Below are 27,823 nucleotides of genomic sequence, written 5' to 3'. Positions count from 1 at the left end.
GTCAAACACCTCTAACGAGGAGGCAGATGTAGTAACGAAGCACAGAAGCCTCAGCAGCAGAAGACCAAGACCTACCCTGGTTGTCTCTGAGATGCAACGCAATCTTGGTGTCATCTGTGGGGAAACAGAGGGACAAAGAACCATGAGAATCAGACACAGCAATCAGTATTTCCCTTTGTTCTTTGTTTCTGATGCGCTAACTATATAAACACCTCCCTGAAGCTCCCAAATGAGATTAAGCTTTTTTCATTAATGATCCTTTACTATGCTTATTAAAAATGAATGCTTTGAGAACAATGGCAGAGCATCCATAATTCAATACGTAAAATCAGTCTGGGGTTAACTAAACATGTGGATATGGAAATATGGAAATGTAGCATGACCCACTTCTTCAAGGGTAGCAGACAGTTACACACACCGTGGGATTCTCATTATGCAAATTTGACACATTTCTCCAACAGACGTACCTGAACGGCTCATTTCAAAAGAACTTCAAATTTGTGTATGCAAAAGAGTCAATGAAGCCACGTTTCAGGGTCTAATAAAGCCACATTGTTATTGTTTTTTAAGTGGTATCATTTAAAATGTATCCCAAGCTGCTGGCAAGCCAGAGTGAAGGTCATGAAATGGAGCAATACAGAGAAAAAAATGAATCATCATACATACAGGATGTACAAAATGAACAAGACTATCCTAATCACCACAACCAAATTTCATAATAATATGCTATTATTCAAGACACCACATAGAATATCCGGTTTGAATGAGTTGGTCTGAGTTCCGGACTGAGACCAACAAGTTGCTGGGAAGCTTTTATTACACTTACACTAATATACAATGTAGAATTATCACTGATTTACTGGGCTGTCTGTTTTTCTCTTTTTTTAAACTGTGGAGTGTGGACAGAGCGTTTACGCCAAATTCTAGTCCAGCTAATGAACCCAGACCCCAGAATCCTTGCATCTAAAATTTGACTGAAAAGTTCCGTCTAGTTTGATTTCAGTCAAACTAAAAGTTTTAAATGCAGTTTAAAAACTACAATTTCACTAATGCAATGCAAATACTAATGCAATAATTCCCATTTTTTCAAATGTTGTGTCACTGTTCTGGCTGCCAACCCCTGCTTCATCTACTTAGTTAGCAAACTAACACTACACATTACTTGGTAGCAGTAGTGTACCAGGCCAAAGCAAAAAAAGAAAAAGAAGACAATTGTAGAAAAAGAAGAAAAATAGTACAAACAAATGAAAATGATAAACATGGAAAGAGTTGAGATGGTTACTCTTGTTCTGCTTGCTCTTTTTGGATACACTACAATGGTGGCAAAACTTTAAGGGACAATGAGAGGGAAAAGACAACATCCCCTCCTGCCTACGACATACCCAAGGTGTTGGGTTTACGTACCTGACCCAAAAGAGCAACTTCCCTCAGTGTCATAGAGGTCCCAGAAAATTCTTGTTGACACAAACCAAAAGCCAAGATCCCATAAAACTACCAAAGTCCCCCGCTAATGGAAACCCGCCTGAGGATGACTCACACTTTATCTTCTGGTTTATAATAAGGAACAAATCTGCTTTGATGACTATCAATATACTTGTACTGCGTGGGGAATATACAGTATTATTATTATTACAGAATCAGAAACAGAATACTTTATCGGTCCCTTGATGGGCAATTTGTTTGCAGCAGCTCGGTCGGGTACAAACATGAAACCAAAACCAACAGATATACTATAGTGTAAGTGCCAGAGTCAAGTCATGACAGACAAGTCAGACTAAATCAGCAAGAGAAAAAAAGAAAAAAAAAAGTTTAGGCACACTAAATAAAAGTATACAAGTAGGGTAAAAACTTAAGAAAGTTGACACTAGGAATGGGCGATATTTTACCGTTCACGATAAACCGTCAAAAAAATTCCTCATGGTAAGAATTTGTCATCTCACGGTAAAAACGATAAATTCCCGTTGATGACGTTTTTGTGTAAAGCTGATTTATGATTCTGCGTTAAATCCACGCACAACGTACGTGAAGGACGGAAGGAAGGAAGGAAGGAAGGAAGGAAGGAAGGAAGGAAGGAAGGAAGGAAGGAAGGAAGGAAGGAAGGAAGCAAGGAAGGAAGGAAGGAAGGAAGGAAGGAAGGGAGAAAAGAGGAAGGAAGGAAGGAAGGGAGAAAAGAGGAAGGGAAGGAAAGAAGGAAGGAAGAAAGGGAAGGAAGGAAGGAAGGAAGGAAGGAAGGAAGGAAGGAAGGAAGGAAGGAAGGAAGGAAGGAAGGAAGGAAGGAAGGAAGGAAGGAAGGAAGGAAGGAAGGAAGGAAGGAAGGAAGGAAGGAAGAAAAGAGGAAGGGAAGAAGGAAGGACGGGAGAAAAGAGGAAGGGAAGAAGGAAGGAAGGAAGGAAGGAAGGAAGGAAGGAAGGAAGGAAGGAAGGAAGGAAGGAAGGGAGAAAAGAGGAAGGGAAGAAGGAAGGAAGGGAAAAAAGAAGGAAGGAAATGAGCCTGAAAGAAAGAAAGAAAGAAAGAAAGAAAGAAAGAAAGAAAGAAAGAAAGAAAGAAAGAAAGAAAGAAAGAAAGAAAGAAAGAAAGAAAGAAAGAAAGAAAGAAAGAAAGAAAAAAAGAAAGAAAGAAAGAAAGAAAGAAAGATACATTCCCATTGATGACGTTTTTGTGTAACAAACATGGCGGATCTGAGAGCGAGATAGATTTATAGTTAAAAAGGTGGAGTTGAATTGGTATTTTTTTTATCGTCATTTTTATCGTTATCGGGATAAATGCCAGAAATTATCGTGATAAATTTTTTAGTCCATACCGCCCATCCTTAGTTGACACCAATAAAACAAGAAAAGAATCAATGAAGAAAGTCCAAGAATTATCAATTAATATCAGTTACAACCAGTTAAGTACAGAGGGGATGAATGCTGATTAGTTTTAGTTAGGTGCATCAGTTACTGTTAGTTAGTAAAGTAGTTTAGAAATGAAAAAAACAACGTTTTTTAGGGAAACACCTTTAAGAGTGTCCACATATGAAGATAAATAAATAGACACCATGCATTTGTGTCTCCCACTCAAACACACTTCTACTCATGCAAACATGAGCTTATGCGTGGACCCCTCCCAGACTGCACTCTAAACTGACCCCTGACCCCTGCAGCTGAAGACACAGGTGATTGTTGAAGAAACTGATCTGCTGTGCGTGTCGGATAGACAACCATAACAAACACAAATGCAAGGGTTCAAGCTCATGACCTCCTGGATCCTGACACACACAGACCACACATTTTATCCCTCAGTTAGTCCTTCCACCACTCCCTGTTTTGATCCGTACTGAAGGACTCCGTCCTCTGTTTTCCTTCACAGACGGACTGTTTTCACACAGCAGCCCATCCAGCTCAACAGCTGCAACAGCCTGTCCATTAAAACTTTGCCACACAGGTCCATAAATGGAGGGGTTGATGGAGAAATGGACGACCTTTGCCTGAGTTAGAAGTGAAAGTAAACTCCTTTTGGTATATTCAAAGAAAGAGAAAGCCATATCACAAAATATGAAGTAAATATGGAGGAAAAAAGGAACATAAAAAACAACCCACAAGAACACAATAACTGAGACATAAGCTGAGTGAATAGTGAAGATGCTGTACTTATTTGCCTTTGTCAAGCTGTTTAAAAAGGTTCATGGCATTTTTTTTAGAGATTAGGTTGTTCAAAAGCTGAAGTTCAACATTTTTAGTGGGACAAGAATTCAACTTGTCTGAGCTGAGTTCTTGAATAAATCAAAAGCAACAGACTTTGGGGCCCGTTGTTTGAAGTGTGTACAACAGCTACAGAAATGCTTCCTTTGGGCTCGTAACACTGTATATTTAAAGAAATAACAATATTGTATCATATTCCTGTATGTTACAATATGATGTAATAACTGCAACAAAACAGTCACTGAACATGAGAGCTGTGTACGGCATGTTGCTGACTAAACACTACGGAAAGCTACTTTAGATAAAGCTTGCCAAACAGCTGTTCTAGAGAAAATACTGAGCCAATTTGAAAGTGAGACCCTATATTTACGATGTGTTTTAAGATTTATACGTTAAACAAAGATATATGGGCTTGAGTGCCGAGAGTCAGAAATGGGAAGTTATTTTAAAGACAAAAAACTATGGCATTTTTATTTTTTGCAGCACATTAACAATGTTTTGTTTTTTTTCGGACCAAAAATATATTCAACTCGCATATCAGAGGGAGGCAATGAATCATGGTATACTAAGATACATCGCTAAAAGTAACATAAAGCTGTTAAAACAACATCCCGTCTATTCATACAGTAGATGGAAAGGAGGGTAAACTTTTGTTGGGAACCAAACCAATGTCTCTCAGAACAGTCTTGAGTGTGAACAGAATATGTGTTTGAAGCAAAGTGATAATTAACGTTAGCACTTGGGGTTATCAGTTCACCTTTGATGAGGTGTTTATGCTATTAAAAAAGCATGTCAGAAGGACCAACTGTTGAATGTGATATCCTGGTTATATTGGAGTGTGTACAAGGTGATTATTCAGGCCATTTAATTAATAGTTAGTAGATGGAAAAAGAAGACAGTTCATGATATGAATTGAATTAGTAATTATATATTTGTGACAAAACAGGCAGTTGTTAGAAGCAGAGGCCATGAACTGTCATCCTTTTGCATCGGTTGACAGTAGTTGCTTCTTGACATGTGTGGACTTTTATGACTTTGACAAGATGGAAGATACTAAAGAGAGACACCTGTACAAATAGTCCTTTTTTTGCACTTTTTGTACACATACATACTTAAGTTAACTTGGTTTGGGCTGTAGGAACCTTATCCACACTCACTTAAATGGAATGAGATTAAAGCTAAACATTTATGTAGGTCTATTGCCCCAAGTGCCAAACAATATGCTGCAAATGCTTATTCTGTATTCTTGAATGTATGAAGTGAATTTATTTATCTCACTCGCACCAGCGGATGTCTGAAGTTGTGGCCATTTCGCTTATTGTGAACCCAAAGATCACATACTAATCACACAAATGACAAAAACTATAAAGCACATGAAAACACACAACATCAACTAGGCTACAGGGTGTGTTTTTAGTTTTGATGCTGCAGTGTTGCTATGGTAACATGATTTTAAATATGTTAGCTAGCCCCTAATGGATTTTTTCTTTCCTGATTCAGCAACCACAACCACATCTGGATGTGGTCACAAAAGGTCATAAAAGGAAAGCCAGCTGGAAACTGGCATGCTGTCTTCAGGACATAACTCTGGCATGTTTAGACACAGAAATGGAAGTAAACAAACTTCAGAGGACACCTTGACTGTTTTCCTAACGTCAGCAAAAAAAATCGTGTCAGCTGCTTTCGGTGAATATTTGCATTTGATACCTCTAAGATTTTGCTGCAGTCTGGTTTAGGATGGCCTCCTGCAGCGGTGCAATGAATCATGTCCTGAATACATTATAATACAGTACAGCAGCGGAGAAACACAACCCTCTTGAGAATTATTCATAAACAAGTTGAGTAACAAGAGGAAGTTGTGAAAAAACTGCAACATATAAAGCAAATACATGAAATAAGACAATTTAGCTGTTCCAGTGATAAAACTAAAACTTGTGGTGATTAAAGTTGAAACGTGTACAACATTAAAGTGTCCTCCTGTAGTCATACGCTGTGAATGAAGCTACAGATTGGGTATTCCTACAGCTGTTGTTGCATGTATCAAATTTAATTTTAAAACTTTTTTTAATTTATTTTTTAAGAGCCATTTGAAGAGTTTTAACTTTTTGTTGCTTAGGAGTATTTTCGTTTGGACAGTTCACAAGTCAGAGCTTATGGACATGTTTTGTCGTAAAGCATAAAACCTCAGAATAGACAAAATTCCCAAAGTTCATAAACTACATTAGTCACACAAAACAGACGTTGAAATATTTAACATTCACAGGGGACATGAAATTTGATCGTCTCGGTTAAAGAGAACCAGTAAATGTTTGCAGTGGTGAGAGTTGTCCTAATTCAGTCAGTATTCTTTAAAATCCACAAACACAGCTGCTGCACCTTGTACTTCTGCCTGACATTTGGATTTTTTTAGCTTAACTGGACGGATATAGGGCATACTTATACTGTACATCCTCCAAATGAGACAAATGTCTTCTTATAAAAGGGGAAACACATAGCTACTAATAGGTAGCAACTGCAGCAAATGCAACTTTTTGAGCCAATCATCACGAGTTGATGGAAAACTCTGAGCTTTCACTGTGATCTTGAGCGTCCTCTGTTTAAGAGTTTACCTTCAGTGGGGACACTGGTGGGAGGGTGGGAGGTGGAGGCTGCATCTCCGTCTGCAGAGTCTTTACTCCATGGTGTCTTTGCACCACTTGTGGTGGTGTAAAGGTACGCCTGTGTAGTGTCGACGATGTCGCACATCTTGTCCTTCGTCTGACAAAATTAGAAAATTGTCTAGTTTGTTTGCATTCTCAAGCAAAATATATAAAACATTTCCATTTTATCATTTTTAAAGCAAGATGATGAAACATCTCATCACTCACCTCATCTGGACAGCTGTTATCCACCCAGTCCTGGCGATGGCGATCAAAACCACTGGAACATCTGGAGAATAGAGGATGCAAATTTCATTCAAAACAGCATTTATCACAAAACATGCCATGCTATTGATTTGTTTGATCATGTCAGCATCACAGTGATGCTTTGGGAAGAGTGAAGTGGCATCAAAGTCATTACAACCAATTTGTTAGGATGAGTACCTGAACAAAGATGTTTGTCAATACGTCCAACGTGGGTGATAGGACTTTGAAAAATAATATCGTTTTCAACGTTAGTTGATCTATTAAGTATAATTTGTTCAGTCCATAAGGGTAACATTAAATGCATGTTGTCTGGCCAATAACAAAACCTGATTTTGTGACAGGAAAAGCAACAAATTCTCCCTTGAAAAGAGTGAGCAATTCATTTTTATGTTATCTAATTTTTCTTCTTCTATTTGTCTAAATCTTTCTGTCTGGATTAAATTTATGTAATAATCAATAGATTAAAGACATTTACAATTCCGTAGCCACATCATTAGCATACCTAGCCATCACCTTTGATCCTTGCCTGGTAGACTTCAGTCTGAAACTTCACCCATAGTTACTTTTTCTAAGCTGATTGAGCTGCAACATGCGTCTCCAGCAGCATCTTCAGAACTGAACTGAGGATGCTGTTATCACAGTATGTAGTATTTTTTTTGTTCTTTAGGAACTAAGGCATCACATATTATGAAGCAGAGATAATCTCAGACTTTGAAAGCTTGTTCAAACTGTTAAATCATTTCCCATGCTGAGAGGCTCTAATAGTTATTTTAGACTATCAACGCGGCCAACAGAGTTAAAAAAAGAAAAGAAAAGAAAAAAAGGGACCTTTTTTCATGTTTCTACAAATCACAGATACCAATAAGCTTTAGTGCGATTAGTCAAATCACATAATGAAGACTTCAAATGCTTCCTTAAAGGTTACACGCAATTTTTTTTATCACTGTTCTCTTTGATCAAGAACCATAACAGTTGTTTTATTCAAAGACTCTCCGGCTCTGTTGGATCACGCAGCTTAAAACCTTCTATATCTGTTTACTTAAAGTGGGTTTCCATTAGTGGGGATTAGTGGGTAAACCCCGGGACGGGAAACTCGAACAGGGCTGGCCGTCTCCATTACACTGTAGCGCCACACAAGAACCTCTGACTGAACAAATAACACAACTGACCACAAGGTGGCGGTAATGCACATATGGGGAGAAGGGGGGCTGACACTTGTTACCCCACACAGATAGATGCATGGGCTTGCTGATCTGTCCTTGAGGTTTAGAGGACCAATCTTTATATGTAAATCCTGCTTCTATTTAGGTTCACTGGGATCTCCTGAAGCCTGTACCTCCACAAAGTCACTCACACTCTCACCTATGGGGAATTTAACCTGACACACATGTTTTAGGACTGTGGGAGGAAGTACCTGGAGTGAACCCACGCAAGCACGGCAAAAACATGCTTACTCCACAAAGAAGCCCCCCCCACTGGGATTCAAATCATAAACCTTCATGGTGTGAAGAAACCACCAACTACTGTGAACAACAGATGTTTTGAGGAAAAACAGCTGCCTGCTCTTTCAAGACTGTTATTTAACCAGCTCCGTTTGCGTTTCGAGTCTCATTTGAGAAAACAATGTAAGTCTTGTGTTTTCAGGTTAAACTCGGTTTAGTTACCAGACGTATTTGATTAACATTTGGACAAGATTTCTGTTCACATTTCAAAAACTGCTCCACGTGTGTAAAAGCATATAACCTTAGACACATTTTTCTAGGAAAATGAAATGGTCAAACTGTGAGGCAAACATCTGCACCTCCCACTCCTGACCCCCCTCGGAGGTTTGGATTCGAGGAACTCAAAGAGGGAGCGGTTTCTTACAGGACGACAACATGGGACTTGTGAAGTTAAATGTGTAGTCAAATTAAAGGTGATAGAGTCAGCTCTGTGTCACAGTCCGGGACAGAGGTGGATGTTTGCAAGCCTCGTTGCTGTGAACAGACTTTTCATCCTTAGGGCCCGAGCACTGACAGTGCGAAGGCCCTATTGTATCTGTAGGAATTTTTCTAGTTTTTTTTCTCGTTTTTTTTCCCCCTTCTTCTGACGAAATGAGGGCCTTTTTGCCCCCCTAAACGTGCCACAAAAGTCACCAAATTTTACACGCAAGCCAGGCCTGACGAAAAATGTGATATTTAATGGTTTGCATTAATGGGCGTGGCCTAATGGCTCAACAGCGCCCCCTAGAAAACTTTGTGCCTCAAGCCCCACAATACGGTTTGACGTACATGCACGAAAACCGGTACACACCTGTATCATGTCGCAACTTAAAGAAAAGTCTCTTGGCGCCATGGCCGACACCGAACAGGAAGTCGGCAATTTTGAATTATTTGTGTCATTTTGGCGCAATTTATGCCATTTCTTCGGCCGTTAATGCGGCCTGAACCGTAACGTGCACCGAGGTGTGTTATACATCAAAATGTGCGTCTCGATCCTGCGGCGATGCGCATTTCTTTACTCATTCAAAAGCGTTACCATGGCGACGCTAGACGCCAAAAAGCACACCCCTTTCATCTGATTGGTCCATATTTGATAGTTCCTACTTTCTGCCATATCGTTTGAATGGTTTGACATAGAGAGTCGTGGGTGGTGTCATCCGACTCGGTTTTGAGTCCTTGACCCTTATTGGTGAAAATTGCACGTGCGAGGGCCCGTTCATCGCTGCTTTCAGCTTTAATTTGGTTCGTCTTTTTACATAATTTAATATCAGAAAAGCTTTAGCAGTAAATAGAAGAAAAAAAAAGAGCTCTCTGTTCTGCATGTATAGCAGGGACCCAGCAGAGTCCCCAGCAGGGACCACTTCTCTGGAGAACGTATTGTTATGGTGACGGTTGTATGTGAAGAAGTCAATTTTCATCTTTTCTCCTCCTCCACCCGTACCACCGCTGCCCCCAGTCCATCTGCTCAATCAGGCAACACAGATTCCTCCACTTAATCCCCCACTTTCCCCCAGACTGCTCTCCCTGGAGAGAGCAGCCAAGGAAGCGAAGTGAGGCACAGAGTAACCAAGTCAGTCTGGTCTAACGGAGCTCGTGTTTTGTTTCTCAGTGGCATCCGTCTCAGCTAGCTTCCGTCTAACACAATGAGCCAGAGCCTTTAATTAGAAATTAAGGAGCTTCATTTGAATATAAATGAGTCTGCAGGGGAGAATGTTTCTGTTCAGGTTTTCACAGGCACAGCGGGTAGTAGAAGTAGCATTATTTCAGTCTTGTTGATGTAAGACATGCTGTTTTTTTTTGCATCGTGAAAAACCATTTGTTGTATTTATTTGAGTATTATAGATGTGATTTTTGGGGTATTAGACAACTAAAAACCTTCTTTTCATTGTATTTCTGCCTGGAGAAGTGTATGTTATCAATAAGTGCTCTTATTAAAGGTTCTCCCTTGAGCAGTTATAACAGAGCTGTATAAAGTGACGACCGCTGCTTCACATTAACAATCCTTATTAGGCTGTAAAAACGGCTGTGTCCATCTGTTGTTTGGAAAGCTACTTGTGCCATGTGTCCGATTAAATAGGTTCATTTAGTCAACTCATGCTTCATTGGAAACAAATACAGAACATATAGTTTGGGGTCTTGGGTCCAACCTCGTCTCCCCCCACTGAACCTACCTTGAGATATTGGGAGTGATGGACAACAATTTAACTCCTCCCCTGCATTACCCTAGACGCAGAGCCTGCAGATGCATGTGTGGGTGGGGATGGTGGGACTTTCTTTTTTATCTGCGGGGTTATCTGTTGATTGATAGTACTTCTGATATATATATATATATAAACTGTTGTATGAACAGTTTGGGGACCAAATGAATACCCCAGACAGTTAGTTGGGTACTTCCTAAATAACAAATGTTGGATGCTGGTTTTCTCAGCAGATTTTAGCATTGTGTCAAGATGAGTAGTGTTTTCTCGTTTTAACTGTCAAGGATCACAATGCTAAATTGGGGTAGACATTACAATGACAGAAACAGCAAAGGACATTTTAATGAAGGAGAAGCTGAACTATTCATCAATTCAGTTCCACTGTCAGTTCCAAAAAATCATGAATCGGAGAAAAGCCTCTGAAGAAAGCAACAGAATCAATGAAGTGTGAAGTAAAATGAAATGTGAGTAAAATACGTCTCTGCATCTGCGTCTCAGGCCTTATATCCCCACACCTTCACGGGTATGCCCAGCTCAGGCAAGTCCCACAATCCTGCAAAGCTCTAGTACCAGTCAAAGAGTGCAGCACCGACACTGCAAGACTAAAAGCAGAGGAGGTGACACTGGCAACAAGAAAGGAGGAGAACTGGACAGGTTTGTTGCTTCGTAAAGAAGAATATTGCATAAGTTGTAAAACAACACTGCACATCTTATACACAACGTATTGGTTAAACAACTGAGTTACTTCAAATAGAGACATCTTCATTAACTGCAATATGACGGCATATCCTTCCTGCCAACAGCTACAACCTCCTACAAAATACATACATAGCTCTATACTTTATACATCCGGAGTTAATTACTGATTAGATTTTTTTCCATACTTAACTTTTTTGTCTGATTGTAAACATTACAAATTCATAATTATGTTATTATTTGTAATATGTGCTGACATTAGTCTCTTTGCATGACCGTGCTTGCATGTGTTTTGCATCACTGCAGTCTGTGTTGAGTTTACAGCCTGTATGACCTCTTTCTACTTTTTATAAGGTTTCTCCAGTTGGCTCACAGACACAAGTGCTAATGCAGACAATATTATTTTGCTGCGAGACTAGGATGGATATTAAAATTCACCTTTTGTCACCATTTACCACCACTCATTTGTGCAGTACACCAGCTGTGTCTTTTAGGTAAACAAATCGCTGCACTTCCATGAAATAGATGAGCATTCATGATGCGCTGACGATTATGGCCGACTGCAATGCCTGTCATGCTTTATTAACCTGCTCACACCAGCCGCAGCGAACTGATTTGACTTGTAATTTTGTGTGAAAGAGGTGCTGCGCTCTCACCTCCTCAGCGCTTCCCAGAGTTGCTCTCATTAAATACCGGCACCTTTCTTTAACCTCGCAGCCAGTGAGGCCACCGAAGCTTTTAATTACTGCGTGCCAAGAGCATGTTTGCCTTTTTCAAAAGAAGGTGGCTGAAGGGTACAAATAGTAGGGGGAGGGTTGGACACTCAGATATGAACGCTGTCGGAAAGCTAATTAAAATGCAGCTTAATGAGACCACTGCTACAGGCAAAGTCTCTTCACAGCATCCATATACTGCTAAACAGAAAACACTTTAATGCTGCTGAGCTGTAATTTAGTTATTCTCTGTCAAAAGCAAAAAAGATTTAAGATGGTAAGCACACCGAAAGTCAAATCGCCTAAAAACTCTTAGCACTTAATAACAAATCGAAGCAGATGGAGAATAAGTGGTGATCATTTCTCCAGTGACACACATTACTCAGAATAAATGATTCAAAATAAAAGCGTTGTGGATCATTATTTGATGCACATGGAATTGAAAATGCCGCAGTGGCTGAGGGCGGATCCAACCCACTGACAACAACCTCCAAGAAGACATTATCAGGACAGCAAGCATCTGGTGACATGCAGTTTTCATGAACAATTCAACTCTACTGTCTCGTCATAATTAATTCATCCCCTCTCATGTTCTTAAATCTGACTTTCCAATCTGACAGAACAAAACAAAACCCACCGCAGCTCACATTTCAGCTGTCAGGAAATTCTGGGGGAGGGACGCCAACACGTCTCTAGAAGCTCAAATATTTACCTTTGTTTGAAGTGCAGACAGACGAGATGGATAAGATCAGAAGTTTGGCAGAAAGGGTGTGAACTGAGTCGATGTCAGAGTAAGAAATACACATGAATGGGAAGGGAACTGATTTACACACCAAAGTATGTCAGACTTCACCACGATCTATACTATTTCCCATGTATACTTTTGGTTTGGGCATTTCTGGTGACTATTACTATTACTCTAATTGTCGTTGGCATAATAAAGCAATGGCGAATGGTAAACTGGACAGACTTCCAGCCTGATTTCTCTCAGTAATGGCTTCTTCTGGTACTTTTTACCTACAGGGATTAGGACATCTTCAAAAGCATTGTCTGGGTGTGTCAGTCTGACTATGAGAAGTTAGGTCTAGTTTGATTTCAGTCAGACTAAAATGTTGTCAGTTACTCTGCAGGAAAAGAGAATTGTGTTGTGTTCTTGAGGTCTTGAGAACAAGAACAAAGTTTGTTCTGGAAAAGACATTTCATATTTCACGAGAAACAGAAATGCAGAACTCCTGGGAGCAACAGTTCTCGGACACCACAGGATAAAAAAGTTGTATCCAGATGATGCGTCAAGAACAAGCCGCAAAAACTCCTCAACCAGGGCTGCGAGTGAACACTGAGGTCTTTTTTTTTCTCTCACAGCCCTGCGAGCGGGAACAAACTTCTGTTCTTGCAGACTATATAGACACCTTAAAATAGTTCATTTTTATTCTATCATTGTGTAAATGCACAAATTTACAGCTATAATAGGTCCAAGCCCCTAAACAGCCAGAACAGGGTGAAGTTTGTGAGGTTTTATAAGACAGACAATATATTTTGTAAATTATTTACAAGACCTAGAAACTTCATCTCGATTTTTTTTGTAATTCTGTCTATCACACAGCGGGGATCCTTCCTCCTGATTTCTGAAGCACTCATCTTATTCCAGATGCTCCTTTTAGACTTAACCATCTTCCTTGCTTGTTGAAAATCAGCCTGATTAGCAGTGAAATGTTCCATCAGGAGCTTCTAATCAAGCCTTTGGTTGCCACTGTATCATCATTTTTAAAACATCATGTTGATATCAAAGTCTAAATGTTCACATATTGTTGAAAACACACCTCATTTTCTTCAGTTTAAACATTAGTTATATAGATTTTGTCTTAAAATAGATCAAATATACCTAATAAATGCTTTGAAAGCCACTGCATTCAGCATCTCAACTTTTTTAGAAACTGACTTGTGAGTGAAATAATTTAGTTGTTCTTGTTCATGCCGTCAATTGTATTATATTCAAGGTAGAAGATCAGGCAGTGCGAGATTTGAAGGTTTTCGCAGTAGTAGTCCTACTACATTTGAGAAAATGCTGAAAGAAAAAGGTATCAAAGAAAATAAAAGATGAAGTCCAACCTGTTGAGGCGATGGCACCAGCTGCAGTTGAAGTTGATCAGTGAGGAGATGCAGGTGCTACAGCTGGTGTACTGAAGACAGGCTGAAAATGACAACGTTCAGGTTGGATTATTCAAATTGTCAAGCGTGTGTTCATAAAGAAAGAGAGCCATCACAAAGAATTCTCCATACTGGGTAATGGCAATATTTCCACCGCTGTCGAGTTGGTGATCCTGGTCTTCGTCAGCTCCACGCGGTGGTACTCGTAGATCGTCCTGCGCCTCACATCTAGGTTTTTGGAAGAAGGAAACGGACAGAGTCTGAACACCAAATGTGCAAATGTGGCACTGAGATAAAAACTGGGACAAGTAGTCCCGGAATGAAGAGGAAAGTGAGCAGGAGGCAGAATCAGGTCATGTATAATGCTGCCACAGCATTTCTCTGCTCTCCTTGCGCCCAAAGTGTCAGGCCACAATTTAGCAATGGAAGGAAGCAATTCACCCTGGGACCTGTTATCAATTTAACCCCGTTGGAAGACTGCCCTTCCAGTCGCCTGTAACAACAAGTCATCACACGGGGTAAGATTGACTAAATGATTAGATACATCACTGATTCTCATTGCTTCCTGGCCGGTGTAAAATGGGACACCTGCTTTCCTGGCCATGCGTCTTCACTGGTATCACAGGAAATTGAGGACAAACACCCGAAATGCGTCTGAGGCATAACATTTTCTCTACTGTCTACTACAGTCTACTGCATCCGTGATTATTTTAAACTTTAGATGGATTTTTTTGTAATTTTCTTAGTAGAACTCCTAAAAAGGAAACAGCAATTATGCTGATCAAATCACAGACATACACTGGAACTTGGATATTGGCATTTATAATTATTGCACTCATATCTTCCTGACTAATATCCACAAATTGAATGTCATTACAGAAGGCTGTGGCTGTGCAATCTAATTTGTACAGCAAGAAATTACCTGAAAGTCTCATCCATCATACACTTCAGTTCCAATACTGTAGTTTTATAATTAAAGCAATAGTTGGACATTTAGGAAATAAGCTTTATTAATTTGGGATATGAATTAACAGGTATTTTATCTTAGCATAAACACTGAAATCTGGGACCAAGAACCCACATTACCTGGACTGTCCACTGAGGGCTGATTTCAAAAGTGAGCCAACCTTCATTGACTCATTTTAAAGTGTACAAATTTGCAATTGGAATAATAATAATATTTACAGGCTGGTGCTGGATCAGACGCTCTTTGCTTAAACAAACAAAACAAACAAAACAGTATCATCCTTTCTCAGCTAATTGCACCAGTATACTCATGTCACTGCCAGTAATTTCACTGTGCTGGGACGGTGGCTCAGGGACAAATAAAGCTCTATCTTAAACAAAACAAACAAAGAAACCACATGGTTTAGTCGTCATAGCTGGATTTCCCATCCATTTAATATTCCACAATTGTACGGCGGCTGATTTATGTATTTATTTAAATTTAAAATTTTTGCACCATCAGCTAAAATTATATAAAGCAACGCTTTTACGAAGATTTACAGATGTGACCGGCTCAGCAAATGACTTGCGCTCATAATTTTGCTACTTATTGCTTAGCACTGTATTCACCTGTCTTTGTGAACAGTCATTTATATTTTGAAGAGAGAATGTTTTGTTGTGCTGTTAATAGTGATCATCTCTGATGTCATTAAGGAAACATTTGAAACAGGAAGTCCTGTTGCAAGTATTCGCCAGCAGCTCCTTCAGCGTGGATGGCCTGAAGGAGCCCGGAGCTCCGACAAATCATTTCAGGCCCCTTCCAAGTAGAAGTCTGCTGGGACCTGCAGTATATCAACCCAATACTACTAAAATATCCCAAAAGAGTAGTTCAGTGAGTATGAGACATCATTTTAATAGCCACCACACAGTCAAGCCTTTAATCCGTTGAGAATCTTATATAAAGAGCTCAGACTACCCTGGATGGACACAAATGTTATGACATTGCATTAGCTCATACTGCAGATGCCACCATGCCATGTGAGGTGGTCCAACGAAATATCAGAGTGTGCAATTGTTTGCCTCATCCTTTTTTCTTTAATCTGCTCAGGCAGTGCATCTTTGCTGCAGATGAGCTGAATTACTCTAAGCAGCCTGTATTGGAACCTTTTTCTGTTTTATACTATGCACACATTAAAAAACACTCTCATCCTGTCAGCCTCTTTTAGGTTCAATTAATTTGGGTGATTCAGTGGCTCTCACTGTGCCACAAAGCCGGGAGTAAGTTTAACAAGTTCTCTGCACTAAGTTCCATTTTTCCCACATGCTTGATTGATTTTTTTCCTTTTCTGCCATAACTGTTGACTGTCGGGGCTTCAGTGTTGTTCTCCTCATGTGATCGGACGCTGCTTCCCTGCAGACCTGTTTGGTTTGATTAAGCAAAGAGCGTCTGATCAAAGCAGTGAATGTGAGCCAGCCTGGCTCCCCACCATCTCCCTCCCTCCTGCGCTCCCCTGATTTCTGACTTCCTCTTGCTTCTGGCAAGGGATTATCAGGTGCCTAATGACACTTTGGGGGCCAGAGAAAGGTCAGACGCCCAGCCGGGGGCTGTTGATGTGTGGTCAGACGTTTAGTTTGTTGGTGGAAGGGAAGCTGCGAATCTGATCAATTATAGTCTGGTCTCAGCCACAACATAAACACTGCCTAATGGGCATTTAAATGGCGTTATTGATTATATCTGTGTATTCAGTGAGAATTACAACAGGCTCAGTTACCAATTTGCACAAATCCGTGATAAAAAATATTGCATACACACGATTTTGACTGCAATGCAGTAAAAGGGCTGTAGTTTATTGCCAATTCGATATTTATTGACGAAATGGAAACACAACAGAAAAAAAAGAGGATTAAGCATAGTTTACGCAGAATATTATAACGTTTCTTAAACTTCATCATTATGCTCTGAATTTTACATTTTCAATGTGATTAAATAAATCATAAAGAATACTGGGGTGTTAATGAATGATAAATATACATTTTGTATAATTAAGATACATATTTGCATATTCCTGCAGTATATGTGATCCATGTAGGCGGGAAAACATGAAAATGATGGAGGTGGTTCTGGCACTGTTAAAAGGAAAAAAAACTGTGATAATGTATAATCAAGCAGTACAGAGGTATATTAAAGCTATGTCTTCATATGTGCTTGTATTTGATCTTTTAATTACATGACCTGGCAACAGGACTCCCCTCTGATCTCTTCCTTTACATTCTGTGAGACGGATGCCTTGACTCTTCCTTTCTCTTTGACTTAAAAAAAAAATTTGATATGCAAAATCTGTTTCAATTTTTCTGCCGGCACTATCTTTTTTGTTTAGTTTTTTTGTCATCCTACTGTGAAAAAAAATAAATGTTGTAGCAATGCATTCACCATAACCATGTGCTGAAATGAGCTGCAATAGCATCCAATGTTTTTCATGAAAACTGGTGATTTTTCTCTCTCTCTCTGAACACTTATCAACACCCTTCTATCAACACTCTTTTCAAATACAATTATGGCATATTTCTATATATGTGGCAAACCTGATCATAAATGCAGTACCCTTTGCTTTTTCAGTGGAATGACAAGCCCTGTGGACCACATGATGATAATACTGGCCTTTCCTCCAGGCTTAGCCGCAAACCACTTTATCCTTCAAATATCATCTGCATGTTGAACAGTTCTTTGTTTTGGCAAAAAGCTTTATTTTTTTAAACTGACTGACTCTAGTCTGGGTCTGGGGATAGAGGTATACTGTTTATAGGGTTGGGGTTCCCAACCCTGTTCCTCGGGGCACATCGCCCTGTATGTTTTAGATGTTTAACCTACTCCAATGCACCTGACTGGATCACTGTCAGCTTGTCATCAAGGTATACACAAGTTTTCCAATGGCCCAAAAATCTGAGCCAGGTGTGTTAGAACAGGGGCACATCTAAACCATCCAGGGCAGAGTGCCCAGAGGAACAGGGTTGGGAAACACTGATATAAGGATAAGGTTAGATGCAATTCTTGCTATGGACATTGAGCAATACAATCCATGGGCATTGAGCATTTCATTGTATTGTATTAAATTATATTAAATTAAAGTAATGAGGACACCGAACTTTATGATTTGACCGTTTAACGTTAGCTACCCAAAAATCCAACATTACCTGATACAAAATTGGAACCACAAATCCACGTTTCGGTGCCTGGAATCCAGTTCTTTCTGTGAATTGCAGCGATCCATTTGTCTTTCTTAAACTTATTTTTCGGCAGTCTGTAAAACGATAACTCCGATTTCTTGCTAAATCTATGAGTACAGTCGATCCCACAACAGCTCTTTCCCATTTTAGATGTTTTCGAGTTGCTCAAACTGAAAGTTTACGCTGCCACTCAGTCTTTCTGCCACTCAGTGGGCGTAACCCGCTGTGAAGTCGCATCTGTGACGTCATGCGCATTCCCTCTATACAATCTATGGGCATTATGCAATACAATCTATGGTCATTGAGTAATACAATCTATAGGCATTATGCAATACAATCCGGGCATTATGCAATACAATCTATGGGCATTGAGTTATAATCTGTGGACAGCATGCCCTTTAATCTAGCTCTTTACATTCAGTGCAAGAACTCCTTATGGTCCCTTGACTCTTGATTTATTATTGTGTGCATGGCCTGCTGCATCTTCTGTATTCTTTGTAGTTGTTGGCTTGTTTTTTTATCGTTTGGGTGGTTTTTAATAGATTGATATCAACCTTCCAACGGGACTAGGGATAGGAAATTATCCACCTGGCTACAATTTCATATAATTACATGTTCATGCACATAGAAATGTGTTGACCTGTTTTCAAAGAAAGAATAAATCATTCATTCACATTTCTTCTCAGCAAAACAATCCAAACATCATTCCCCTTAACTTGCTGTCCCTGTGTGTGCTGGTGATATAAATTTCACCAATAAAGCTGTGTCAAGGAGTCTCTACAAATCTGCTCGCACTGTTAAGCAAGAGCACATATTGTCCATACACTGGAAAGCCAAACGCTGATTTTAAACCTGATGTGTGAAAATGGTTCACTGCTAACATAATTTAAAGTAAACAAAATGCTCTATGATCTGTGGACAGAAGTTGCCTAAACAGTATAGAAAGAAGAAAGTGTTTAAGTTGATGTCAAGTTGGCTACTCTTTGAGGACAAGAAGGAAGCATACCGTAATAAGACCAACAGTCTGTAATTCAGGCCTCAGCAACTGACTGCAATCATAGCCTGGAAGCTATAATAACCAAGCCTGTAAAACGATAAGGAGCTGATTTAATCTTGTGTTGCTCTGCCCTAGAGAAAGCTGAAGATGTCAGCAAGTCTTGCCAACTGTCTTAAGATAGTATCAGAGCATCTTAAGAGGTTCAAATTAGCACCTGCACTTGAAAGCGGCGAACATCCACTGGTGTCAGTCTGGTCATCTCTGCAACATCTCATAAAGTAGGAAGGCTCTGACTCTTTAACTGGTTTATTGATTTCAAAAGGACCATGATGATCGAGAAGTTTGCAAAACAAAATATTACCAACCAAGTAATCAATCCAGTGCTGGACCACTGTTAATCTCAATGCATCATAAAGCGCATCATTTTCATAGCTCTGTTTGAGAGACTGTACATATACACATGATTCCTACCTCATTATTTTAACATTTCTTTCCTACTTAATTCTTTATCTTTTACTTGTGGCTAAATCTTTAGTGTTAGCTAGTCACTTTTTTTCATTTCACAAACACCCGTATGAGACAGCAGTAACTGAGCCACTGAAACACAGCCCTGACCAGATTCCTGGTTTGCATCATCCATGCCGTCAAATTGTCTTGGTCAACATCATAACTGGTGTTTTACTGAATCTGACATCAAAAACACAGTTTTGAGGTGGAGATAAAAGTATATGTGGCCACAAGCAGGAACTTCATGGCAATGAAGGCAGTTTTGAGGGAGAGAAGTACAATATCTGAGCACAAAAAACAAATACCTAATGCACTCAAAGGAAAGTACCCATACTCGTGGAGCAGTGCCTTTCTTTTTGGCACATTTAGAAGTTGTAGACTCTAGCCTATGGCTCATCTTTTTAAATACAATTTCTTCTCTGTACGGTCATGATTTAAATAGTTTTTAGCTGAAATCATAGCACAGACATTGATGGTTTTGTCAGGCTATTTTGTGGAAATAAAATTAGGATTTTATCAGTGCAGAGCAGCAGGCTAAAAATGCTTTGATAGAGGCCCGAGGTCAATAAATCGACTGTACTTTTAAAATCCCAAATTTAAAATAGTTTATCTATCTGACAACAAAAACAGAAAAACATGAGAACGAAAGCAATTTTATGTGGAAATTGGGTCTATTGATGCACATGAAAGCACTGAGATTAGGAGAGAAACAAACAAGGAGCTAAAGCAAAACAGAATGCAAATATAATGTGAAGACATCATGAAAAGGGCTTCATAGTGTTTGATATCAGCTAGCAACATTCATCAAAATGTGTATCTTTGATTGTATTGTAGACAGTTGGTAATTAAGTCAGCTGTTTTTGAGTTTATTCAGCTCTTTAAAAGCTTCATGAAAACAATTTCAGGTATTTGTAGCATTCTGAGTTTCCTAACACAATAGTTCAGATCAAGTTTCATGGTAGAAAAGGGTCTGCCACAGAAAACACCTCATCTTGGTGTGCCTCAATTCAAGATTTCATCATTTTGGAACTGCAGCTAAACTGATTTCATCATGCTGCATAAGAAGCATCAAAGAAACCTTGGTTTTTTTTAAGTATATCAAGACTTGGCCAACAGATCTCACATTCAAATCTCTCTACACCAACAACAGACCTCTGCAAAGAGATGCTTGGACAAGACAAAAACAAGCAAGAACTGAGTCAAAAATGTTCATTTGTTTGTTTTACTTAAATCAATCTTGCAGAAATTATCATCCTTACTATTTAATTTGATCAAAACGTTGCCACATAAAGGAAATAATAAGCTCAAAAATATGAATTGTCACAAATAAATTATAATCAGCTTTCTTCATTGCAATCAAAATACTTCTTAAACTGCTGAATAAATCTCATTTGACAACTAACTATTGGAGCAGATTGGAGTCAGAACTCATGAAAGCAAGAGAGTCTGACTCTGCACGAAAACATCTGAAAGGTCTCCGTCTTGCTTACATGGTTTTCTTTACATCTAATAGGAACTAATTGTAGTAATTGTACATCTGGAACTACAATTGGGGCAACCACCAAAGTGGTATAGTCAAAGCGACAGAAAACAAGTCAACAGGAGAGTGTGTTGTGTAGAAGAGTAACTTTCACTGTAGCCTGCCGGTAAAACATCAAATTACTTTGCAAAGGAACGATTTGAGTGTCGTCTTCAGTTCAATTTCCAAAGAAAAGGTCAGAATCTTTAACAGTCGACACCAAAGCCCATTCAAACGAATGTCCAACCTCAGCTGCAGCCATCTACACTGTTTACATTCCAGATAACTGCACTGTTGTCATCCTGTTAAGCCTGCCCAGAGACTCTACAAGGATGAACTGATTTGATTGGCTCTCTAAGACTTTTGGGCATATTTAATAAGCTCCAGCGGAGGGAGGCTTGATGTACCTGCAAAGCAAGTTTAAATTCGCTAGCAGTACATCTCAATTTCTAGGCTACTATTTAGCACAAATGAGTCTGGATGATGTTTAGTATTAACTAAATCTAAATATCTGTCTGAACGGTTACATTTCCTCCCTCCAGCTGAGTTGCTAATCTGATTAAGACTTTAGTCATATGTAATAATTTGCAAAATGTAAATCATAAAATGTGTTTTTCTGACACTCACTGGGTATTTGTTGGATCTTGTGAACGACCACAAAGGCATCGGACAGGCCCACCTTCACCGGGTGATTGACTGAGCTGATCTGCGACAACTCGACGGGGATCTGAAAAGCATGAAAGGGAAGTCATTCATTAACATCAAGTATCCCTGGGAAAAGATTGTTAAATATTAACGAGTCACTTTGGTCTGAAAATGTTCACAGTTTCACATTAAAAGGCATTTAGACTTTTCACACAATATACTAAGAGAAGAGCTGATCAAGACAATTCATGATGTACGTGAGAATTTATGAAGGTGCAGTGAGGTTATGTAAAAACCTACATTATTTAGTCAGTTTGTTCTCTCTAAATGAACAATTAAAGCGCCAGCAGCTTCCATATCAGCTCTGACAAGTGAAAGTAACAACTGACATACGGACTTCCAGCCATAAAAGGAGCAGCCCTGCTGTTATAGCCCCTGCAATTATATCAATCATTATAAAGTTATTGCAGTTTCTCACTCCTGCAGCAGAAGTCTCCATCATAAATTATTTTTGATTAGTTTCTCCCCTCTGCTCATAAGATAATATATTTTTCCAAATATACTTTAACAATTTTGAAATGAACACCACTGAGCTGTAATGACCACAAACTTTTAATTCATTAGTTAATTCAAATGAGCCTTCAAATGAGCCTTTGGGAAAATAGAGGATACAATTAGTGCAAGTAATGTAAGTAAGAGCTGCCAAGGAATGTGTTTCTCTTATGTTGGTATCGAACACCTGTGTGATGTCAAAACTGTAGGTGGCATATTTTACGGGGAGGGGGACGGCGCTGAATGCTCGAAATGACTAAGACGTCTCAAAAAGTTGTAAGAGTTGGAAACAGCAGGGAAACGTTTTGTGTGAGCTGTGTGATTTGGAAAAGTGTGAAGTGAGTCACCGTTTTGTTTGTATTGCATTTGAAGTGGAAAATGGGACTTGCCTAAACACACAAGTCTGTAATAATTTACCAAAACCTTTATGATTACACAGCAATAATTTTGTCACGCTGAATATTAGATCTATGGATCTATTGTAAGAGTTCTATATACTGTATTAATATAAAAGGAAGTTGTAAGAGTTCTATATACTGTATTAATATAAAAGGAAGTTTGCCATATAAATACATACAAAACAGAGAAAAAAAAGAATGAAACAGAAAAAGATATGTTAAACTAAAACTACTCAGATGCTTAAAAACATGACAGTATAATCCATGATATGAATAATGAAATAGAAAGAAAGGGCTTCCGCTTTCATTTGACGCAAATCTACTGTACGTAGTCAATGTGTCAGCTTCTGGTGTAACAAGGCAGGAAATGCACCTCTAGTGGGACAAAATGGTAATACAAGACGTGCTGGCTTGTCCCCACCAATCACCAACCGTCTAACATCCTGATTGAGGCTCAACAGGATTTTTGAATTCGGCGTCAAGTCAACATGTTAAACGTTATAGCCCACTATAAAAGTCTGATGGCAGCTCTGCAGATATTACGGAGTGTTTTGGTTGAAGGAGCAGGGAGCAAAGCTAACTTTGATTGACATGTGCTGCGCAAGTTTCTATCAGCTTCTGGAGCAACATGGCTGCACTCTACCCTCAAAACGTGTCTCATGGATCATGTGACTTTGTGGTCCCCAAACATCAGAACAATGTTGGTAACGACTCTTTTGTCAACACAGCAGATCTATATGCTCCCATGTGCCCAGAGGTGATTTTGCTACATAGTGGCTTTAGGAGCAACAAGTGTGAGATGGTGTTACCAGTAGCAGATCTAGACTATTTTACATTGGGGGGGCAAAGGGATGGCAGGAGGTCTAGACAGGGTGGCGTGGGACAACATCAGTGCAGTATGAGGAAATTCCAATGTCTATGTAAATTTCATTTTGCTGCTTTTTGGAGGGTTTAGGGGAACATCCTGCATCCCTACGGAGGAGTATCTGAAGAAAAACAATACAATTCTGAGAAAAAAAAGTCTGAATTATGACGCATTATGATGAATTATGACAGAAAGCGCTAAATACTGGGAGGGGAAAATGCAAATATGTTCATTTACCACACGCAATGAGATTTACCAAGCCTGAAAGTTATTGTGGGGATTGTGATTGCGTCTGTATTTAATACGTTCGAAAGGAAGGTGCTAATCTGCCCAGCATTACGCACCGATGGCTGCTGTTATTGTGGCAAGGAGGCGACATCGCCAAAATCAAAGAATACGCAGAGAGAGAGTCTTTATTCTGTCTTTATAAATGGTTGCACAATTTTTGCACAAGTTTTATTAAAGGCCACTTTTTCTTTAGTTCTTTGCCTTATATCTTGCCACCTTCTTTTAACCTCATCTGCCGTTCTTTTTGTCTTACCAACTGCATTTATTCTATCGCAGATTTTCTCCCATATTTCGTTTCTTTTGGTAATGTTTAAATTTCTTTGCTGTAGTTCATGAATGTGTTTATTTGCCTCTTCCACTAATATCTCTAACTCCAACTCGTCAAATTTCATTTTGCGCTTGCAACTATCCTGCTTTCCATCCAGACTCTCCATGGCGCAAACCGTAAGACGCGCAACACCTCATTTAAATACTGCGGTTTGCGCCTGTTATCAATTGCGCACGCATTCTTAGGTGATCACCCGCAAAACACACAACAACAGCACGTGCAAACTTTTTCAGTGCACACGCAATTTAGTACTCTTTATTTAGGATCTTAGTAAATCAGGCCCTCAGTGCGTGAGACTTAAGAGCCCTGCGATACACAAGCAATTCAGACAACAACCCGCTTTGAGCAGCGATTAACAGACCTACTGAACAGTAGCCTTTGGCGGTTGGTTCCAGGTTGAAATTTAACATGGTTAAATAAATTGAACTCGACTTACACTTAAAAATAAGTGAAAATCTCACATGTTGGCTGTGGAAGTTTATTTTACCAACAGAAGTTTGCCATCTCGCTGTCTCCACTGCGCCCGTCATCTCATCCACACAGCAGCACCAGCAGGAGGTCTGTCACACAGACTCGCAGCATGTGCGCGGTCATAACTAAGTATTTAAGGGGCAAAAGATGATCTTTTATAGTAAAAAACAAAAAGAATGCCTTATTTCAATGCATTGGGGGGCTTTTGAGCAAAGTAGATCCGCTTCTGGGTGTTACTGTACATAAAAAGTGACTGCTGTGTCTCTATGTTTATCCCTTAAATAGTGACTATACAGTCTTTTATGAACGAACAGAAAGATTTTAATACAGAATCCAGCTGCTCCCCAGGGTGTGACTGGTGTTACATGCAAGCAGGCAGGGCAATAAGAAACTATATGAAATAGAAAAATAGGCATCAGAAATGCAAGAAATAAAATATTAAACTTCAGAAGAAAGAAATACAAAATGAGACTCCACCTCTTTGTATGCAAAGACGATCCTGCCTGTGTTGTGCAGCGTGGCTTGGAAGGTGAAGCTTCCCAGGTTATAGTTATCCTGGAGGTGGACATGGTCCCACTGCACCACCAGAGCTGTGCCTGAAGCACAAGAAAAAACACACACACATTGAAAATGAAAACCACATGTTGGACTACACAGAGTCATTCAGATTAAGGGAGAATACAGTCACGGTGATAGTTGCCATCTACACTGTAAAATGAGTCGTTGACTGCTTTAAAATAAAAAGTAGCCATGGGTAACAAAGATCGTTTTTTGACAGACTATTTCTTTGAAGAGAATTCATTTGCCTTTGTGAGCGTGAGGTGACTGTCACTGAAACTCAGCGTGCTGATATGAAAGCACTCCGCGGGAGAACGATAAAACTGCAATAAAACCAACGCTTTTGACGAAACCAAATCAAACAGGAGCCTTTACTGTGATGGATGATGTAGCTCGGGCAATTTTCATCTCTGCGAGCGCTTTTCAAGCTGTGCAAGATTGCGCTCCTGGACAACGCCGAGAACAACTGGAAAATGAATTTTTCTGTGGATACTGAGCATTACTTTGAAGGGTCCATCTAGACCTGCTGAGAGCAGTTATCACAGAATAAAAAGAAAGAAAGAAAAAAGGCACAAAAATCATGTTGGTCCTAAAAATAATGCTCATCTTATGTCATCTAATGTTAGATTATTTGGACCTTCTGGAAGAACTTTATGCAAGAAAATGTGCAAAGTATCCACAGAAAATGCTGTTTTGAGTAGAAATCAGATTTCATGCCCCTTTTTATTAGATTATCAGCTGAGAGGCAACATCCAGCTTTCAGAGCTGTTACCAGTCACAGGATGAATCCCTGTGAATCCGGGTTAATCACCCGGATCTGTGGGTGAACTCAGGAGTCGAGAAGGACAGGTGTACTACTGATAAATTAGAGAAATGACACATCGTTTATGAGTTAACAACTCATTCACAACTTAACATCTGTTCTGTGCTCCACAACACAACACAGCTCGCTTGAATCCACGGACTCACTGAGCTCCAGATCATTCAGTCGTACGTTGTTCACTACTTCTGTGCTGTCATATGCTTAAATGACTAAATAAGATGGTTATTGTTGGAGAGGTTTTGATATTTTTGACAACATAAGAGTCTGTCTTTATTTTTATTTCTGAATATATGTTGCATATACGTATGTTGCTATCAGCTTCAGATGCACGCTGATATATAGACTTTCAGCCATCCAGGTCACGATTGTGGTCAACTTGAATTGAGGCAACCTGGCAGGTGAACTATACTCACATATGACAATATGTAAAGATATTAACCGATTTATTCAGAAACAATAAGCAGATTATCTGGTTATAAAAGCATTTGGTGATTCTAGAGCTGTCGTTCCATCAGGAGTGTTTTACTGACCTTGGTTACGAAACAGGGCATGCTGGAATAAATACCTCATATGAACTCTATTTTGATTGACCCTGGACTGTGGACAACCTGTCGATATGAAAGCCGCCCCCCCTACAAAGTTCGTACTTTGGTTGTTTGCTAAGAATAATGTTTGTTAACAAAGCCAATCCATTTTTCCGTTGTTATTTTGCTAACAATAAATTGCGTGCTGGAATGGCCTCCTCCTGGGAACACAGATGTTCCATGTCTGAAGCTAATTCCACAACTTCATGTTTGCAGTGACAGCACCTTATTGTACAAGACTGGAAAAAGGATAAAGTAGGGAAAAAAAGGGGGAGTGAAATGGCCAAGGCTCTATATTACTCGTAACAAATGGCACAGCTGGCTTGCTCAGTCTGAACAAGCTAAACTTAATACAAGTACACTTTTTAAAAGTATTGAGCCCAGGAGGGAAGGCTGTAATGCTATCTGGGACTTCCTGACTAAAAATACAGAGAGGGTGAGGAAGTGTGGAGGAACTACATATGACCTTGTTTCTATTTCTATCTACAATTTCATGCAGTGTGAACTTGAAAATCAACAAACAAATACGGCCCCATTAAACCAGTAAAATTGCCAGAGTATAATAGTTTCAGTCAAATGTTTTAAAGCTGTTTATTCTAATGTTTTATATTATCTGCTATCTTAAACCTTCTTTAGTGTATTTGTTTACTAATCTGCCAGAACATTGTAGATTTCATCTGCTGGTAGATTTGATGGAAAAGCTTCTATCTTTCAAAGAAATTAAAATTAAAAAAGAACATCTCATTTTTCATTTTGTGGCATGACCAGATTTGGGATGACAGATTATTTATTAGAATATTCAAAAAAGCATTCCAACTGCAGATCAAACAATAAATGTAAGGGAAAGATAAATCGCTGAAAGTCACTTCAAACTTAATACCAAAACAGTTGCCTAGAAGACGACTGGACTCGCATCCAGGAGGCCTCCACGGTGATTCAAGAATCCCTTCAAAAATGAAGTAAAGAAGTCAAGTTTACTTCTTTCTATCAATTAGGAATTGAAGACACTCTGTTACCCATAGCGTTGCTTGAAAGAATGTTTTTGGGACTTTTCAGATGAATGAAAACTTCACTATAAATCCACATTGAAATTCTTCCCTAAATGTCTTGTTTCTACATATACGTGATCGTGTCAATGTCAGCCAGAGGTCCATTTATCCTTATGGAAAGCCCTCTAATCTGGGATATATGTACGAAACTCCACTTTATCCCCTGTAACATTGAAAAATTCAAACTCTTGCAGTGGATGAGGAGAAACACCACTGCAGTCAAAGGAAGGTGGGTGGGGGTTGGACG

General features: G+C 39.4%; 1 protein-coding gene across 1 annotated transcript in view; it reads right to left on the bottom strand.

The window, feature by feature from the left end:
- Positions 1-27,823, bottom strand: part of plxdc2b (plexin domain containing 2b) — a 116,970-nt gene that overhangs the window by 16,119 nt on the left and 73,028 nt on the right. The window contains exons 7-13 of the mRNA XM_061713559.1: positions 25,040-25,158; positions 21,643-21,742; positions 13,955-14,050; positions 13,784-13,865; positions 6,548-6,608; positions 6,290-6,437; positions 76-114 (exon numbers count right to left, since the gene is read on the bottom strand). Coding sequence (XP_061569543.1) covers positions 76-114; positions 6,290-6,437; positions 6,548-6,608; positions 13,784-13,865; positions 13,955-14,050; positions 21,643-21,742; positions 25,040-25,158 — 645 coding nt within the window. The remainder of the gene's footprint in view (positions 1-75; positions 115-6,289; positions 6,438-6,547; positions 6,609-13,783; positions 13,866-13,954; positions 14,051-21,642; positions 21,743-25,039; positions 25,159-27,823) is intronic.

This window comes from Cololabis saira, chromosome 22 (assembly GCF_033807715.1).
Source record: "Cololabis saira isolate AMF1-May2022 chromosome 22, fColSai1.1, whole genome shotgun sequence".
Lineage (NCBI taxonomy): Eukaryota > Metazoa > Chordata > Actinopteri > Beloniformes > Belonidae > Cololabis > Cololabis saira.
Note: the sequence above shows the minus strand (reverse complement) of the source record. Positions and strands in the feature narration are given on the sequence as shown.